Source organism: Drosophila montana, unplaced genomic scaffold, assembly GCF_035044405.1.
Source record: "Drosophila montana isolate Dmon_TW-CO22-7 unplaced genomic scaffold, ASM3504440v1 contig_3200_1, whole genome shotgun sequence".
Lineage (NCBI taxonomy): Eukaryota > Metazoa > Arthropoda > Insecta > Diptera > Drosophilidae > Drosophila > Drosophila montana.
In genome coordinates this window covers 7,995,517-8,013,239 of record NW_026998080.1, presented here as the reverse complement: position 1 = coordinate 8,013,239, position 17,723 = coordinate 7,995,517, and the positions used below count along the sequence as shown (strand labels likewise).

The 17,723-nt window shown below is 43.6% G+C and overlaps 5 protein-coding genes and 1 non-coding gene across 6 annotated transcripts; 2 read left to right on the top strand and 4 right to left on the bottom strand.

The window, feature by feature from the left end:
* Prp8 (pre-mRNA processing factor 8) lies at positions 1-8,847 on the bottom strand. Its single transcript, XM_064687987.1, has 14 exons — positions 8,722-8,847; positions 7,849-8,484; positions 7,574-7,789; positions 7,306-7,518; positions 7,121-7,246; positions 6,396-6,815; positions 6,107-6,324; positions 4,995-6,046; positions 4,740-4,932; positions 3,937-4,510; positions 3,721-3,871; positions 3,476-3,652; positions 3,121-3,412; positions 1-3,066 (listed from the first exon to the last, which is right to left on the bottom strand). Exons 2-14 carry the CDS (start codon positions 8,463-8,465, stop codon positions 122-124), a joined length of 7,194 nt encoding a protein of 2,397 aa, XP_064544057.1. The 5' UTR covers positions 8,466-8,484; positions 8,722-8,847; the 3' UTR covers positions 1-121.
* Positions 6,898-7,077, bottom strand: LOC135432552 (small Cajal body-specific RNA PsiU2-55). Its single transcript, XR_010436924.1, has one exon. It is a non-coding gene; the product is annotated as a small Cajal body-specific RNA PsiU2-55 (non-coding RNA).
* Positions 8,848-9,382: 535 nt separating the features above from the next.
* On the top strand, positions 9,383-9,994 carry LOC135431966 (prismalin-14). Its single transcript, XM_064687398.1, has 3 exons — positions 9,383-9,472; positions 9,532-9,603; positions 9,665-9,994. The coding sequence occupies exons 1-3, from the start codon at positions 9,464-9,466 to the stop codon at positions 9,860-9,862; spliced, it is 279 nt and encodes a 92-aa protein (XP_064543468.1). The 5' UTR covers positions 9,383-9,463; the 3' UTR covers positions 9,863-9,994.
* A 609-nt stretch (positions 9,995-10,603) lies between these two features.
* LOC135432243 (histidine-rich glycoprotein-like) lies at positions 10,604-11,336 on the bottom strand. Its single transcript, XM_064687815.1, has 2 exons — positions 11,191-11,336; positions 10,604-11,037 (listed from the first exon to the last, which is right to left on the bottom strand). The coding sequence occupies exons 1-2, from the start codon at positions 11,200-11,202 to the stop codon at positions 10,693-10,695; spliced, it is 357 nt and encodes a 118-aa protein (XP_064543885.1). The 5' UTR covers positions 11,203-11,336; the 3' UTR covers positions 10,604-10,692.
* Positions 11,337-11,881: 545 nt separating this feature from the next.
* Oda (Ornithine decarboxylase antizyme) lies at positions 11,882-16,124 on the bottom strand. The gene is given in 4 exon segments (XM_064687813.1): positions 11,882-13,210; positions 13,279-13,330; positions 13,332-13,497; positions 15,748-16,124. Coding segments are annotated over 4 exon segments (822 nt in total). The 5' UTR covers positions 15,822-16,124; the 3' UTR covers positions 11,882-12,680.
* Positions 13,952-14,742, top strand: SmD3 (small ribonucleoprotein particle protein SmD3). Its single transcript, XM_064687814.1, has 2 exons — positions 13,952-14,393; positions 14,462-14,742. The coding sequence occupies exons 1-2, from the start codon at positions 14,075-14,077 to the stop codon at positions 14,596-14,598; spliced, it is 456 nt and encodes a 151-aa protein (XP_064543884.1). The 5' UTR covers positions 13,952-14,074; the 3' UTR covers positions 14,599-14,742.
* Positions 16,125-17,723: the final 1,599 nt, after the last annotated feature.

The following is a 17,723-nucleotide window of genomic DNA, read 5'->3' as shown; positions in this document are numbered from 1 at the left end:
TTAATGTGGAAATTAATTGAAGGCTTTTCTTTTAGTAGGACACTCACATACAGGTTTATAAAAATTGTTTGTACGCACTTAACATATCGCCTTGAAGCAGAAATTGTACAGGGTTTTTTTTTTAAGCATAAACATCCTCACGATCGGCGCCGGCGCCATCGCCGCCATCCTCGAGATTTGAGAAGAGCAGGAAATGCGATGTGCGATGCAGTTCGTGATAGAATTCCTTTGGATTGGCCAATTGCAGTTCGTATTTCATGTTGGGATCGTGTCGCACGCCCATAAAATTATAGTTCCAACTGCTCTGCGCCGGCACCATGAAGAAGCCAAGGAACTTGTTGGACAGCAGCATTTGGACGCGTTCATAGTGTGACGGCAGATAGCCCTTCGGGTTGTTGCCCTTGTCCGTATTCTTGGAGCCCCATTCAAAGCCGGATGGCGTCAATTTGTAGGCGGTCAAAGAGCAGGAGCCGGGCGTAAAGGAACAGGTAATAACAATTGTCTTTTCGCCATCCCAATTCGAGTTCTCCTGCATGATCTTGGCATGCGTGGTTATATCCTGCGGCGACAGCTGCGGCAGCTCATTCGGCTGTGTGTGTATCCAGCCGAGCGGCTCCATATCCTTGAGATACTGATGCGTGGGCAAAGCATTTGGCAAATTGATCGTCTGATGCGTGCCCCACTGTGGCGGCATCACAATGCAACGTATCTCCTTCACCTGCGGATTGTCCGGCGGACTCACGCCATACAAATAGCCAGCGATCTGTGCACGCAGATCGGATATGGTCACGAACTTTTTCAGTATATTCTTGGGCAGAATGTAGGTGTAGCCCGTCTCCTTGATGTCATCGGAGCTAACATAGATGTGATTCGTGCGCAAATGCAGATTCGTTGCGGATATGGCACGCACACGCCACTCGGTCTTCGAGCTGAACGTCTGTGTCTCATAGTTGGACGTCGTCGAGGTGATTATCTCATCGCCATGTTTGTTCGTGGTGCGCGTTGTTGTCGCCGTCAATTGATTCTGTTCCTTGGTCTGCTTCTCAATCTCGGCAATTTGTTGACGCTGCGCGGACGGCGCGCTGATCTCCATGCCCAGTATAATGTCACGGATCTCGGACTGTGTCAGCGAGGCAACATTCACATTGTTCTTCTTGCCGTAATCGGCTAAAATGAGATCCTTCAGCTGCACCTCCACCTTGATCCATTCCTCGTCCGTTAACGTCGGCCAAATGTGATGCGCCTCCGTTATGGTCGTCTTGTCCGGCTTGAGTATGATCTTGGTGCGCTCCGTGTTGACATGCAGGGCGCGCAGGATCAGTATGAGACGACTGAATGCCGTATAGGATGATATGGTCTTTAGCCAGTCGTCGTACAGATTGAACAGCACCATTTGAGGTTCGGTGGCCTTAAGAATCAGATCACCAAACTTCTCCACCTTGAGGCAGGCCTGGAAGGGCAGCTGCAGCTCCGAGCCCTTGATAACAATATTGGGAAAGTCCAGCAAATGCACCTCAAGCGGATCCAACATGCCCTTGCGCGTGACAATAATCTGTTTCGGCTGCTCCTCGACGGGCAGCGAACGAATAAGTGCCGCAACTTCCTCGGCCGTCTTCCATTTGGCCAACTGACCCAAACGCTTCTGACCCGCCCACACCGAGGTGTGTATAATCTTGAGGAATAGCTGTCCAGTGCGTGGATTAAATATGAAGATGGCGCCGTTAATCGGTTTCGTTGTCAGATTGCCCTCAAAAGTCTTGTGGATGGTCACGCGATACACATTTGTGTCGTCCACAAACCAAATGATTTGATTCGAGAAGAGTTCACCATAATTTTGGGAACTGAGGTACGGTTCCGTGGGCTCCGAGGAGTACAGCTGCAACGCCTTGCGTATGCGCTCGCGCAGCACATAAAGCGCCGGATTGGCCTTCATGATCTTGGCCATGGCCTGTTGTATCAGCGTTTTGCAGCCAGGGAACCAATTGCCATAGGCCGAATGCAAATTGTAGGCCAAATCGATGGCAATGAGCACGCCCGTGGGCGATGGATAAATGGACATATTGTCCGTGGTGTAGTCCAGGAACTTGGCCCTAGCGTAACGCTCCACATCGTGCGAATCGTAGTCGCCCCAACGCAGCTGTATATCCAGCCAATACTTTTGCGTCGTTGTATTGTCCATGGTGTCCTTCGTATCGGCCAGCAGCGACGGACGCGACACATTCCACTTGTAGGCGGGGAAGAGCAGAATATCCGCACAGGAGGAGTTCATCTTGTATGACTTGCGGGGATGTATGGTCTCCTTTTGCACCGTCTCAATCTCTAGGGCGTCTAGCTCCTGATCAAACACCTGACACAAATCCATCACAATGGACTCGTGTATCTTCTGCCACAAGTGAGCGCGAAAGATTTGAATCAAGGAGATTTTCAGTGTGGGAATTTTGCCGTGCATGAAAATACCCGTCAGATCTAGCTGCACCTGGAAACCCACGTATACATTAGCGCGATTGATTGTCGGTGACCACCAGAGCGTAAAGCGACGATTGGGTATCTGATTTAGACCAGAGCGCTGAGCATTTGTCAGCTTCTTGTACTTCATGGACTCCTCAAAGCCGGATGCCTTCTCCCAGAACAGACCCTCCCAGGTTGGGAAGTATGTGCCCTTGAATAAGGTATGCTCTAGAATGCCCTCTACGCCGCCCAATGCCTGTATCATGTCCGTGCGATAGTTGTTCAGATTCCAGAGTTTGCCATCGTGTCGCTGATGTGTCCACCAGAATGGATTCTGCTTGAGCACCTGATACTGCTTGAATTCTGTGCGTATGCGCCAGCCCTTGTCATAGGCCAGGGTATGCCGATCCTTCTGGAAGAGCGTATTGATACGCGGTATACCACGATCCCAACTGTCCTCCAGATCTTCCAGCGTAAGACGACGATTCTGCGCATTCGCCTCTTGGCGCTTCAGTGCATACTCTGCCCAAACACGCTGCGAGTCTATAAATTCACTCTCCCACGGCTGTATATAGCGATACAGATTTGGTATAAGCTGATCCTCGTCATGCGACATGCCTGTTAAAGTATTTCGTTAAAGTAGAAGCAAATGTTATGCCATTTTGCACTTACCGGAGCGGAAATGCGTGATGCCCACATCGGTTTGCTTGGACCAGCGCAGATCTGATTGTGGTATCAGGACATGACCCATGCTCAACATTCCCAAGCCGCCCAGCTCTTTGGGCGTGTAAAACACCACGGGCGGGAAACGCGAAGGCATTTTGGAGTTCAAGCCAATCTTGATACGTGTCTGTATTTTGTTTTCGCACTTGACCAACAAATCGAGCAGCTCCTGTGTATTGACCACAGCCTCGCGGAAATAGGTCATCAGACCAATTAGAGCGGTGTTCCATTTGTTGACAATCTATTTAGGGCAAAGATTAAATAAGATAAGACGCTCCCTTCAGGTATATTTAATTGCTCTCACCTTAGTGAATGTGGTGGAGCCGGAGGCCATTAAAATCTGTCGCACGCGATTGTGGAAACGTCCCAAAGACTCATCATCCACGCGCAGGAAACACTGAGCTGTGCGCTCCTTGGTTATTTCATTCTGCAAATTCCAGACGCCATCGCGATGCGTGAACTCCTCGTTTTGTGTGCGACACTGCAAAAGTTGAACAAATAAAACAAATTATTAACTGAACTTGGCGAATAGTTTGGATTTAAAGGAACCTTGGGTAAAATGCGACACTCGAAGCCACTCATGTTGAACAGCAAATTGGGATTATCCTTGGAATAGACCGAAACAAATGTGCTTTCCCAGCCAATGGTGGTCACGGAGCGGGGCAAACGATTCTTGATGTCCCAAAAGACAGCGCGACCACTGCAAGGCAAGACAAACATAAGTCAAATGAAAGCTGGTTACGATTAGGATAAAAGAAAACCTACAGATTAACGTCGTGCTTCATCAGACGCATGCGTGCATCGCGTGGCCAGCACTTTTTGTTATTATAGCCCACAATGTTCTCATTATTCGGATCCGGATGCTCGGTCAGGTAACGCTGGATAAGATCGCGCGCCTCCTCAGCCGAAAATCTAAAGAACAAATGAATGCGATCCACATAGCGACAGTAGAGCCTAATGGGATGCGCTATTTCCGTGACAGCATCCTGGAATGTTAGGAAATCGTTGGGCATTTGCGGTGGCCCAGCCATTTCGCTGGAGCGGTGCAGGCCCAGCACCAACAGATCCAAAACAAGTCCATAGTATTGTGTTATAAAGGAAGAGAACTGCAGACCACGGATAATGCCGTAGCTGTTGGTATGATTCATGTCCTTGTAGTTAATGACCACGTTATTCTTGGCCGTCATGTAATCGGCAATGTTGTGATCCACAATGAGACGCAGCAGACGATTGAGCAGAGTCAGATCAATTTTCTCGTAGAGCTTCTCAAAGCGCGACTCGAGCAGCACATTGCATTCGCCCTCACCCACGTCCCAGACATCTTGCAGATTGTTGATGCCTGTGGAGGAAGAGAGTGTATTCAATTAGAATTCTCCTTGGAAGTTCTTGTGGCTTCTGGTTTACACATAAATCTTTATATTGCTGCTTAAATGCGACACCTTCGGCGTGAGGTTTGCAACAAGGGGATGGAATCGAAGCTCATCACTTTGCCACAAATCACACGCCCAAAATGCGCAGATATATAATACACTCTGGATAGGATCTGTGCATAATTCACGCTCCGTTACCTTGACACCACTTGTAGGCCAAAAGCGGCGGTGGTTCCGTGTCGCTGGGCTTGATCCATGGCGGAAACAGACGTCGCTTGTCTGCCTCATACCACAGATACTGATCCAGATAGGCATCTGTGATCTTCTCCAGTGGCTCCACTTCGTAGACGGGTATTAGATGGCTATACAAGTCCATGAACTCAATGCCCACCTGGTAAAGAAGAGCAGCAATGAAAAACCTAACCACATTCAAACAATTTAGAATAGTCTCACCTCCTTAAAGGCGCGTTGCGTCAGCAGATGACGCTTGATACGGGACAACGCCTCGTGCGGATTGTCGTAGGCCTGTTCAATCAGACCCAGCTCCTCGCGCTGGCTTTGGTTCAAACGCGACTTGACGCTGTATGCCTCCTTCAGACGCTCCAAAGCCAAAATCAGCAGCTTGGTGTCATGCTTGTAGGAGAGCGGCGGAAAGGGTATCGGTGCAAAGCGACGTGACTCCAGCCAATGCACTGTTGTGGTATATATGGCCACCGCCTCCTCGGGCGATATATAGGGTCCATCCTTGAGGTAGTTATGCTGTCGCTCCTGCTCCGCTTTCAAATACAGACGCGTCAAACGGCCCAAATTCTTCTTGCAAACAGTCTTGTCCACGGTGGCACCACGGCGTATACGCTCGCGATTGTAGTGCGCCGTATTTGTCCACCAGTCGGCTTTCATTTTGACATAGCGCAGAATCATGTTCTCTATGGGTATGGGCAGACCGGGCACCTTCCAAGGTATATTGGCCTTCCAGCAGCGCCAGGCCTCCGACAAATGCTGGAGTATGGTACGCGCCTTGTTTTGCTTAATGCCCTCGGGCATCATGTCCACAATATCGTGCATGACCGAGGCACGCAGCTCCAAATCGAAATGGGATTCGACACGTTGTTTGGTCACCGTTTTGGCCACGCCCTTGGAATGACGACCCTCGAATTGACGTGACAACAAGTTGCCCAGCCAACGTTCCAGCAGTGGAGTTATGCCACGCATAAAGAACAACCAAACACGCCAGCCAGGTGCCCAGAAGCCACAGCCCGGACCCTTGCCCACAGGTCCCGTATTGAAGCGATAGTAGATTAGATGCTTCAAGTCCTTGCACATGCGTATCTGTCGCATCAGCTTGTACTTGTAGCGATACATGCCCGTCAGTTGGCCCACATGCGCAAAGATGTACTGTAGGCCGTCAGCTAGCTGAAAGGCGTCCACATTGTTGAGGCGATACTGTACATGCGAGTCGATGATGAGTTTGGTTAGACGTAGAATCTCGCGGCACAAATGGAAAGCTGTATAGGAGAGCAACAGTTTAGTCATTGGATGTGGATATATTGGATGTGGTTAGTTACCATTGCCGAAACGCGATTTTTTACGCTCTTTGGTGGTCAGCGTCTTGACCGGCTTCAAGTTGAAATTATAGTCCAAATGCAGGTAGTTTAGATTCTTACGATGAATAAGCAGATTAAGCATATTATAGCCCTGGCGACACACTTGCAAGCCAGCTTCCACCCAGTCCAGTGTGGTCGTCTGGAAAAACTTGGTCGCCTTGAATGAACGGAACAAATAGCTGCAAAAAAACATGCAAATAATCAGATATAATTATATATAACTTCTTAACCATTTATTTAGTTAACCTACCGCTTCTTTTGTGGCTTCGGTTTGCGATGTTTCAGAGCATTGAGCACATAGTATTTCAACAGCTTCTGGTAGCTGACGCGCACCTTGACCGGGTGACCAGGTGGGCAATGCTCCTTGTACCAGCACTTGACCAGCGGCACATCAATGGCACGGCGCGAACGACCCGAACGCATATTAAACGGACGCGGTGCCCATAACAGCGCAATGCCATTGGCTGTATTATCTGTATAGAGCGGCGTATCCTGGAGAAAAGGCTGCACATCATCGGGCAGCGTAAAGTCCTCATCGTCTTCAGGCATAGGTTCTTGTATTTTAGAATTAGCATTGCGATGTGAAATGGGGTTGATAAGTGGATCAAAGTAAAAGGCAGGCAAGTCAGGATCTTCGGTCTTGATGTAGACCACGTTGGGCGTGTGGTACCTAGATAAAAATTAATTATAGAAATTAGCCGCATTTCTAATAGAAGTCTAGTCTTTATCGACTAACTATTCTTAAAGATTAGGTGTGTATGCAACTATCAGCAGTAACGATTTAGTCTGCAAAATCGAAACGAACATTCACATTGCAAAACCCAGGAATCAATCGCTAAATTGGTAGTAAGTAGGGCCTTCTTGTTTGATCTAACATGGCATGAAGCGTTACCAGAATATGCGTACAACTGGGAACTCTACGGACATGTAAGTATATCTAGCTACATATAAATTCTAATAGATAAGTTTGCTTACCAGCTCAGATGCACAAAGTGCGGCATATTGTTGTACAGGTATGGAAACGCAATGCGATACTCGGTGCGTATGGGCTGCCTAATAATAACCTTGTTTATATCATTGAACTCATTCCAGTCCTCGTCACTGCGTGAGAAAACAAATACAATTAAAACAAGCTCTTAATTTATATTGCATTCGCTTACCCAACATTATGATCCTTAATAAGCGGCTCAAACTTGGGGCCACCGGGTATGGCCATGTTCAGTGCTTTGGCTGTGAAGAAGCTCTTTGGATCAAATAGATAAAAGAAATTATTGTCGACCAAGTCGGTGAGCAGCTGATTGGCCAGACGGTAAAGCGTTGCCAGCTGGGGCAGGGACAGATTCCACTTGCGATAAGTGGAGCCATTCACAAACCTAACAGAGAGCAGGATTAAAAAGGATATTGGTTTATATGTATGGGTATGCTTACGGCGTATCTACTAGTGGTCGATGATCATAGAACCATTTGTAGACAGCATTATCTTCATCGTTGTCCAGCTCGATTTGTATGGCCTCCAGCGGCTCCACATCCAAAACGTTGTCCGCATAGTCTAGCGGCGGCTCCTCATCGTCGAATGGCGGAAAACGCATACGCTTAAAGTGGCGACGGTCGCGCTTCTCACGACGCATCATAATCCACATGGTGCTGCGAAATGTACCCTAATATTTAGCTTAAATATAAAGAGTACCTTAATTGGAACTTACCCCCACTGCGCAATGTAAACCGGCTCGATGACCCAGGGTATCTCATTGACAAAGGTAATGGCGCCTGTTATGTGATACAGCACCTGCACATCCCGTATCTGCTCCCACGGCATGGGCATGTTCTCGAGCAGCTTAAGCACTGCATGTGGCATGTATTTGAGTGCGCCCAGATAGACACGCTTGTCGTGGCGATATTTGCGTGAGGTCATGTCACCATGATCGCGTATAATCTTGCGTATATGCTCTGGCGGCATGTCCTCTTTCTGTGTGTCAATAAAGCCGAATTTGCGTTTCTCGGCAAAACGTTTCGACTGCAAGTGCTGCCACTTAAGCGCCTTCTCCTGCAGTTTCTCCTCGGTGAGAATATCTGGTTTTGGTGTGGGTATTTGTCCCAGCTGTGGCTGGGGCACGCCCACTGCCGGCACCGGTATGCCATTGGCATGTCCCGACGTCGGCAATGGGGCACCCGGTGGTGGTATTTGCTGTATCTGGTTGGCCATCTGCTGCTGCGCATGCAGCTGGGCCTGCTGTGCATGGGCCGCCGCGTACGCCTGCTGCTGGGCCATCAGCTGGGCGGCCCAGGCATTTGGCGGAATCATATACGGCGGTATAGACATCGCTCAATTGCATGCGACACTATTAAACAATTAATGGAAATATATATATAGGCATATAATAAAAACAAACCACACACACGTTTCGTTTACGCCGAAGAGAAAGAAGAAGACGCAAAGGCAGCAGCGGCGGCAGACTTTGCTGCCGTCGCCGCGTTTTGCAATTTTCACCACAGCTATTTTAGCGCAAAGATCGAATGCCACACACAAAATTAACTATTTAAAACATACATACAGAATACGTGTGTTAAATATTTACCTAATCGATCAATTTCAAGCACTTTTTCGTGGATTTTAAACAATTTTCCGGTTTCTCTTGCAAAACGTTTACGATGCGGCAGACATTTTTCAGAGATGACCCGATATAATTTGCAAGCCAACATCGATAGGCGATAGACCGACTCAGCCCAAGTAACAAAATTATCGATATTTAAACGTTAAGTAAATGGACTTGGAAATGTTTTCAAATCATATAATAATATTTCAAGAAATCCCCAAGCATGTTCTAATTGTAATAATGAAATCAATCAGCTGGTCAACAACTTCAAAACGAATATTGTGTACTGTTTACCCTACTCATTATGAACTTTTTCCACGAACTGCGTCAGCATATTTACTTACTGACGAATGCCAGGAATTTTTGATGTCAAACGGAAAACATGTTTTGATATTGAACTATATAATTGATTAGTTTTAATTCTCTAATTAACTCTGAGACAATACACGCTGTGTGTAAAATTTGACCCTGAGACATGATTGCAAATAATAAAACCCAATTTCCACACGGTTAACGACTTCTCCAGAGATTTGTTTGGCCAATCAATGATCATATGCAAAATCAATCTCCGGCATATTTTGCGCACTATATAAGATCTTGGCTAGGCTGCACAGAACCACAGTTTAGCAATAACAGAGCTTCTAGGCAGAGCCAAGCTCAGCGAAAGGCGTTAATTTGCTAAGAAAAATAAATCTATTGCGAGATTTCACAAACAATATTAACGATGGCAAAGGTAAATAATCAACAAACAAAGAAAAATCATTCAATTACTTAACTATGCTCCAATTCCAGCTCTTGATAGTACTTATTTGTCTGACTGCTCTAATTTGCTTGCTGGCACCGGTCAAGGCGGCTCCTGCAGAGGTAAATTAACCAAAAACTTAAATACCTTCTGAATTATATTCTAATTGTATTTGTTTTAAAGCGCTTGGAGTCTGCTGCTGATGCCGACGACCTCTCCACGGCGGACAGCATAGGGGTTGGATACTATGCGCCAGCGTACTACAGTCCATATTACGGCAGAAGAAGCTATGGCTACGGCGGATACGGTGGCTACGGCTATGGCGGCTACAGAGGTTACGGCAGCTACTATCGTCGCCCCATCTATCCGGTTTGGGGCTGAACATAAGACGCAATAGAACCTAGATAGTAGTTTATACATATACCAATATATATATATATACATATATATATATTACTTTTAGCCTTGTATATCTTATACTAACAACCAAATAAATAATATTTTAGCAAAGAATTGGAAAGTTTTTCCCCTAGTACTATAGCTTTATATTATAGGTGTTGCTTAGGTACATTATAGATGATAAATATTATGAGAGTTTTCTTAAAGATTTGCACCTATTTCGCTGTAGTATGAAGTCTGCCCAGTTGCTGCTCCTTTCACTCGACCACTGTGTCATCCAAAACAAGTTCAGTCAGTTTTTTGAACAAACTTTTTACTTACACAACCTGACGTCATAAATGCTTTTGACCCCACACAACAATTAACACCGCGCCACACACAAAAAATGTAATTATATATATATTTTTTTTTTTGCTCTGTTTAAGCTGTACGTTGGAAAACCGGATTGCACGACTCTAAAGAGCGCTTCCGAAGAAGTTGCAGTCATAAATTTTGTGACTAGACGCCGGCAAATGTAACATAAATACAAAAGAGGGAAAATGCGGCCGAAAGTATTTGAACCCGGGACCTCCACGATTTACGACAGACACGAGTCCATAAGTTCAAAGATTCAAAGAGTTTGGCCGAAAATCAAGTAATTAAATACAATTTTGTTAATTTGACTAAAAGTTTTCGTTTGTTTCTGCTTTATGTGGCATCGAAATGTTTGGGTATTACATTAGGTACACTATACAAAAATTTAAGTTAGGTTTGATTAAAGCCAGTTTTTTTGATTTTTTTTTTATATATTTCTTAAGGCTGTAAAGTGGCCTCTAGTGGTGCCGGCGAGCGTGTCCGTGCGTTTTGTGCGCTTGCTTCTTGTGATGATGTGCCTTTTGCTGATGGCTCTTTGAGGATTTGCCGCTCTTGGAGGACTTGTGGCGTCTGCCATTGCGATGCGACTTGGAATGATGCGGCGCCAAGGGCACATTGATGCGGCCATGCTTCACATGCTCCTTATCCGCATCCGCATCCTGTATGCTGCGATGCTGGCTGTGCTCCGCCAGATGGCCAGCATGCGGAGCCACATGCTGACGCTTGTGGTGCTGCCGTTGGCCCTCCTCCAGCTGCTGCGATGCCAGCACAGCGGCAATCAGGACTGTGACAATGATGAACAACTATAAAAAGGAAAAAGATATGTATAATAAAAAGATCAAAACCAAATAGTAGCTGTGCATTTGGAATTCCCAAATGGGCAGGATTGAGCGACATAGCTGCTATCTAAGCGGATAAGATAACAATGTCGGCCCCCATTTAACGAACCCACTCACCGATTTCAGCATGATGTTTCCACGTTTTTTCAGCTTTGCCTTACGATTTCGTGTTGTGTAAACGCAGACGTTCAAATGTCGACTGCTTTCGGAAACTCTTCCGCTGGTGTTTATAGCCTTATCTTTTATATGACCAGCGAGCAACTCTCCAGCCCCTATACTATACATATATATATATATATATATATAGATATATGTACTTTCATGTGCGTCAGTGTGTGCGCGCGGCATTTTATCGGCCATAAAGACCGAAATACGGAGTATGCTTCGGTTTATGTATTTTCTCATTAGATGTAACCAGACGGGCACATACATACACAGCTCTGGGAAGGCATAGCTCAATCCTAACTAGAAATTACGTGACTTTCGGTCGAAGTCTACGCATATTGCAGATCATATTGATATATTGCATATTGCAATATAATATAATCCAGCTGCCTGCTTATCTATATTTATATATATATGTCTATATATATATATAAATATGCGTCAATAATCGGAGTACTTATCTTTCATAGAACGCTTTGGTATTCGATATGGCTATTTATTGTTAGCTTTTGGTGTAAAATATTATTGGATCATGAATTTCATTTTATTGCATATACTTGAAAATAATAATTATACAAAATAAGTGTAAATAAAATGATAATTCACGATTTTTTTTGCTGGTGTGTGTTGTACTTTTAATCTATTGAATTGAAAGTTTATTTATTGATTTGAATATATATTTGTATATGTTTACGTGTGTTGCTTGCTAAACGTAGTTAGTTCATTATATAAATATGTATGTTTTGCTTTCGAATGCTTCTTTTTGCTTCATATTCATCGTACATAAGTATACAAAAAGTTGAATATACATATATATATATAAAATATTTGCTTACATAGAATATATATGTGGGATTTACGAAAAGTGTTGGTTAAAGAGAAATATATAATTTAAAGTAGAACAAAATTGGTTATTGAAAACAAAATCGAAGATAATATAGAAAACAATGAAAATAAAAACATAAATATATAATGCAATATTTTACGAAAAAAAACTTAAGATTAATACAATTTTTTTTTACTTTTTCATTGTTTTAGTGTTTTTTTTACATTTTTACTTTTTTTTTTTTTGTTTGTTTATATTGTGGATTATATTGTGTGTTATAATTTACGACAAGTTGAAAGCTTGCTCTTAACGTGGCTAACGCAATGTTGTTATTTCAATTGGGTCTTAATAGAAAAACTACAAAAGGAAAAATGTTGGCGTTGACAAAGTTTAAACCGATTTGCTTAGCAATTGAAATTTGAATTTTCATTGAACACTTTTTGGGGACAATATGTCGGGGTTAATGAGGATATACTACTCTGATTGTTATTTTTTATAACGGCAAACACTACAGATATTGATAATTGTGTAGTAGATAAATTTGAATAAGTAATTAATCGGTTATTTGATTCTATAAATCGTTTGACCCTAAACTGTTGCCAACGTTTTCAAATTCCTACTCCTCGATGGTGTAAAGGAAATAGTAGTTTTCATTATCGTTGATAGCGGCTGGCGGTGCCTTCGGTGATTTTCTCGATAGCGGCTCAAATCCCATGAATAGGAATGCCTCAATTAAACGATGACAATCCGGTTGATCCTTGCGCATAACCATGACAATGCCGTCTACCTCTAACTTATCCTCGGCAAACTCCAAGAGGGATATGAAGGTCTCCTTGGAGCCAGATGGGGGCAAATCAGTGGGGAAAGCGACGTATAAAATGTTGTTGTTCGGGTTCAAAATCGACATCCAATTGGTAGACTGGTCTTCGGTGACGTGCAATTTGATGGAAATATGCACCGGTTGGTCATGCTGCAAGATCTGGCGCAACACCTCCTGGCAGTCATCCTCCGAACATAACGAATGAATGTCATGCGACTCCGTGTCAGAGCATTCTGACGACGAAGAGGAAGAAGGTGACGATGCCCGAGAGCTGGCCTCGAACAAGCTGCCGCCAGCCGAGTCAACCGAAGACTTTCGGCTGTAGCCTGTCAAAATGAATTAAATCATAAAAATTAATATACAAATTGAATAGATTTGGGGCTAGTTTATTTACCCGTTAAGAGCGATGCCCTATCGTGATCTGTTCTGTGGTGGACAGGGACATCAGGACCACCACAGAGGCCCTACGCCGAGAGAGATGCGGTAGGAGTCAGTCGACATGTTCGTGGCGCAAGACGAAGTCGAGATGGTTCGGAGCTTGCCATCGGCACATCCTGCAACTCCGCTATCATTAAAATCTCTTCTAACGAAGCTACTACTAAAGATTGGGTCGCTGTGAATGAAACAAAAATCAAAATACATAACCACCCATATTAAATATCAATTCAACAATTCCATGATATACTGCTGTCGATTTTGTAGTAGTATATGGATTTTATTTAATTTACCAAATCATTTTTAAAGGCAATTGGTGGCTAGGCACAAAACAGCTTTACGGCGCAATAGCTAATGGAAAACTGACATAGGCACCCTCGAAGCGTGACTATTATCGGTAAAGCCGAATCAAATTAAACACATTTTTTTTATGATGCAGACTTGTTTCAGAATGTTTATAAAGATAAGAGGCCTGTTATCTGCAATAAAATCGGCAAGCGCGGCGATAAGCCGATACAACGGATACCCGATAACGATAAAAATTATCGCGCAACCATGCCGAAGAAATACAACCCTGCTCGTACACACGAGTTTTTCACCACAGCATGGCGGCACAGGCAGCTGTCGCACGCACACACATACTCAATCGTGAACGTTTGCGCAAAGAAAAAACAGCGAAATTTCACGGCGTCTGCAAATTACGCGAAAAACCATTAAATTTTTGAAAATATATATAATAAAAATACACTTTAAAGATGTCGATTGGTGTACCTATTAAAGTTCTGCACGAGGCTGAGGGCCACATAATCACTTGCGAGACAATCACCGGCGAAGTCTACCGCGGCAAGCTCATCGAGGCAGAGGACAACATGAATTGCCAAATGACACAAATTACGGTAACCTACCGGGATGGACGCACGGCCAATCTGGAGAATGTATATATACGCGGGTCGAAGATACGTTTCCTCATACTGCCCGACATGTTAAAGAATGCGCCGATGTTTAAAAAGCAGACCGGCAAAGGTCTTGGTGGGACAGCCGGTCGCGGAAAAGCGGCAATACTTCGAGCACAGGGTGAGTCAGGCATTCTGAGTCTATATATATTGCCTCATGTACTAACGCGTCGTGTTTTTCGTGTACAGCTCGCGGTCGAGGCAGAGGAACTGGTCCTGCTGGCGGAGGTCGAGGCGGTGGTGGACCACCAGGCGCTCCCGGTGGCGGCGGACGCGGTGCCTGGCAAGGCGGTCCTACAGGCGGACGTGGACGCGGCGGCTTATAAGATGCAACATCAGGAGCACATTCTACTATATAAGTTAAGGGAAATTAATCTTAGCGGGCGGGTCGCAAAACTAACATGTTGAAAATCTAATTATTTGTCAAGAAAACCAGACGGAGAATATGAAAATTGAATTTCAAAATGTGACCACTCGTCTTTATTTTGTTGCCTAGAGAAGAAGAGGGAAACCAACACCAATTATGTGGACAAACAAATATATAAATAATATATTAAATATGTATAAGTCGTCGCTTTTCGAATATTATACAAAGAGAGCAATTCCATGACAGTATTACAATCTGTATAACTTGACTGTCGACGGATAGCTCTCTTCATTTCGCTATTCGCAAACTTGGTTAGCTTGAAGAAGCCAAAGGACATAGGACATTTTCAGACAGAAAACAAGTTATATGGGGTTAGATTCGGTTAGTTTGGGCAACGTCGAATATCATACAAAGAGAGCAATTCCATGACAGTATTACATTTGTTACTGGACTGTCGACGGACAGCTCTCTTTATTCACTTATTCGCTTTTCGGTACGGTTTCATGGTTATTCAACATTTAGTTCAGCGGGGACAGCACACAAACATTGAGGAAGAAGTAAGAATGTTGAAGCCGGGAATAACCGACTGCACAATACTCTGTTTACAATTGAACTGCCGGTTAAATCAGGCGAAGAGTCTTCTGGGTTAGTGGGCCGACTAACACATTAACTGCAAAGCTTCTAGCTTTATAAATTTGTACGGACAGACGGTCAGCAAGGCGTACGTCGCAATCAGAAAATCAATATACTCTCTTTTACGTAGGGTACAGAATGTACAAATATAATATACTCAAGCTTTTTGTTGGGCCGGCACAGACAGAAATATGTGAAAATTTCTGTATATTGATGCCAATTAAACAACAAACTGCGCACTTGGCAAAGCGTTTCAAATTGAGAGCGTTTCGTAGGCGTTCGCTCCGAGTATGGAAACTCGTGGCAGAAGGAGAGGGGAGCAGTGTGGCAGCGCGAGCCATGTTAATTTTATGAGTGCAATTCCACCCCCCCCCCCCCTTCCTCCACAATTTCAAACGACGGCACGTGCATGCGCGCAAGTGCAGTTAAATGACTTTCAATTAAACAGGAAATATGCAATATGTTAACCACCTACCCGAACTGATCCTCTGATATGGGAGAGTCTGGCTGTTGTTGCTGCAGCTGCGATTGCATGTTAGCCAATGCCATCTCACTCACTTATATTACAAGTATGTATATAAATATATATATGTGTGTATATATGTATTTATCACAGTTACGTTTTTAAGTTATGCCTAGCTGTATGTCTCTTTTGTGCTAATTCCGTTATCACAGTTCTGTTTACACTTAGACAAAGTTCTAGAAGTTTACATCGAAAAGGCTTGCGAAAGGTATTTGCCTCTCTCCCGCTCTCTTTGTGTGTTTGTTTTGTTTACAACAATAAAGATTTGTGCTTGTATTTGATTTTGTTTAACCGTTTGCCGAAGCGCAGCGTTTAGCGTTTGCCAGCCAACTGACGGCATCCCAATGGCGGTGGCATCATTTATTTCAAAAATATTTAGTTGCTCCCCCTACATACACACACACACACACACATACATACATAAATGCATGCTGATGTGTGTGTATGCTACAACTACTTAGTTGGGGTTATAGGCACTATGCGGCGGCAGAATAGAAACAAATAAACAGGTACAGTTTAGCTTTTAAAGAAAAACTGCCTTTGGAATTGTTTTTAGAAATCTTGTTTCGAAGGTTAAACATTGCCCCTACGAATGTCCCACTCGCGGACCCAATAGTTTTTGCGGTTGGCGAAAGAGCAAAAGCAAACAAGTGGCAAAAGGTAGCAAAAAAAACCAAAAAAGAAAAACTAATTACATTTGCATTGCTGATGCCGCTTTATGTCTATGCAAACATATGTACCCGCACATATATATTGAAAAACAGTGCTATGAAAATAGTTGAAGCTGTTTTTTTCTTTTTGCAGTGTTTAGTTTACAAATTGAATTATGTGCCACGAAAAATAAGCTATTTATATAAAACATACATTTGTAATATGTTTTTGTCGTGCTCAAAGCTCATGAATAATTAATGCGATCAGCACGTGCGCTACTTGAAAAAAACAAAATAGCAAATCAGCAAATATTAAGTGGCTATAAATAGCCAAAAGAAAAGAAAAAAAGCGATAACGATAAAACGCACAACCAATCGATGACTGTCTGACGTGCTGTCTACGGTGTCGTTCACATGTATGTATGTATGTAGATGCATGTGTATTTGTAGTCTCACGTACACACGCATATGCAAATACATGTTTCAAAGGCCATCGGGTGATTTCTATGGAAATAAAGCTATTATAAGTGTGAATTCTTGGGCAAGTATGCGAATCGGCTCACGTTTTACACCACGCATTGAAATTCGCTCACATTTAATTTTAATCAGCATAATCACATAACCATTTAAACATATGAACGCATCAGACAGACGTGATACAAAGCAACAGGGAGACTACAGTTAATAACTTCTTTTGCACCTATCGCTATCGCCCACAATCTAGTTGTATAAACTATGTACATACTAAGTACGTAACTACAAATAGGTCGCTTGGGTAAACATGTCAAATGGATGAAAACTGCTGCATAAAGCTGTCCGTAAATATGCTTAAGCGTTAGATAGAATGCTGGCTCAAAGCAAACATGTACCGCAATAAGAGGCAATAAAACACATATGCAAACACACAATTTTAGAGATTTAAAACAAAAACAGTCAACAAATAAAACAAATCATTCCTTTTTTACTATTATTATTGTAGCAATGACAAAAGCAGGCAGCGATAAGATGGTTGACAGCTTTATGATGTTTATCACGTCGATAAGATAACGCGAAAACGTGTAAAGTGGCAGAAAATGCAGCCTCCTTAAATTTTGTGACCTTCTGATTAAACAGGTTCTAGCATGTTTTCTATTGAAAGCTCTTTGCTTTATTAGTCGATTGACCCAATATTGTGTTGTTCTGGCAACTCTTGCAACGCATACAAACGCGCACATATACATTGTATATACACATACACTCACAACCCATTAACGACGCTCACTTGCCACAGCTGAGTTG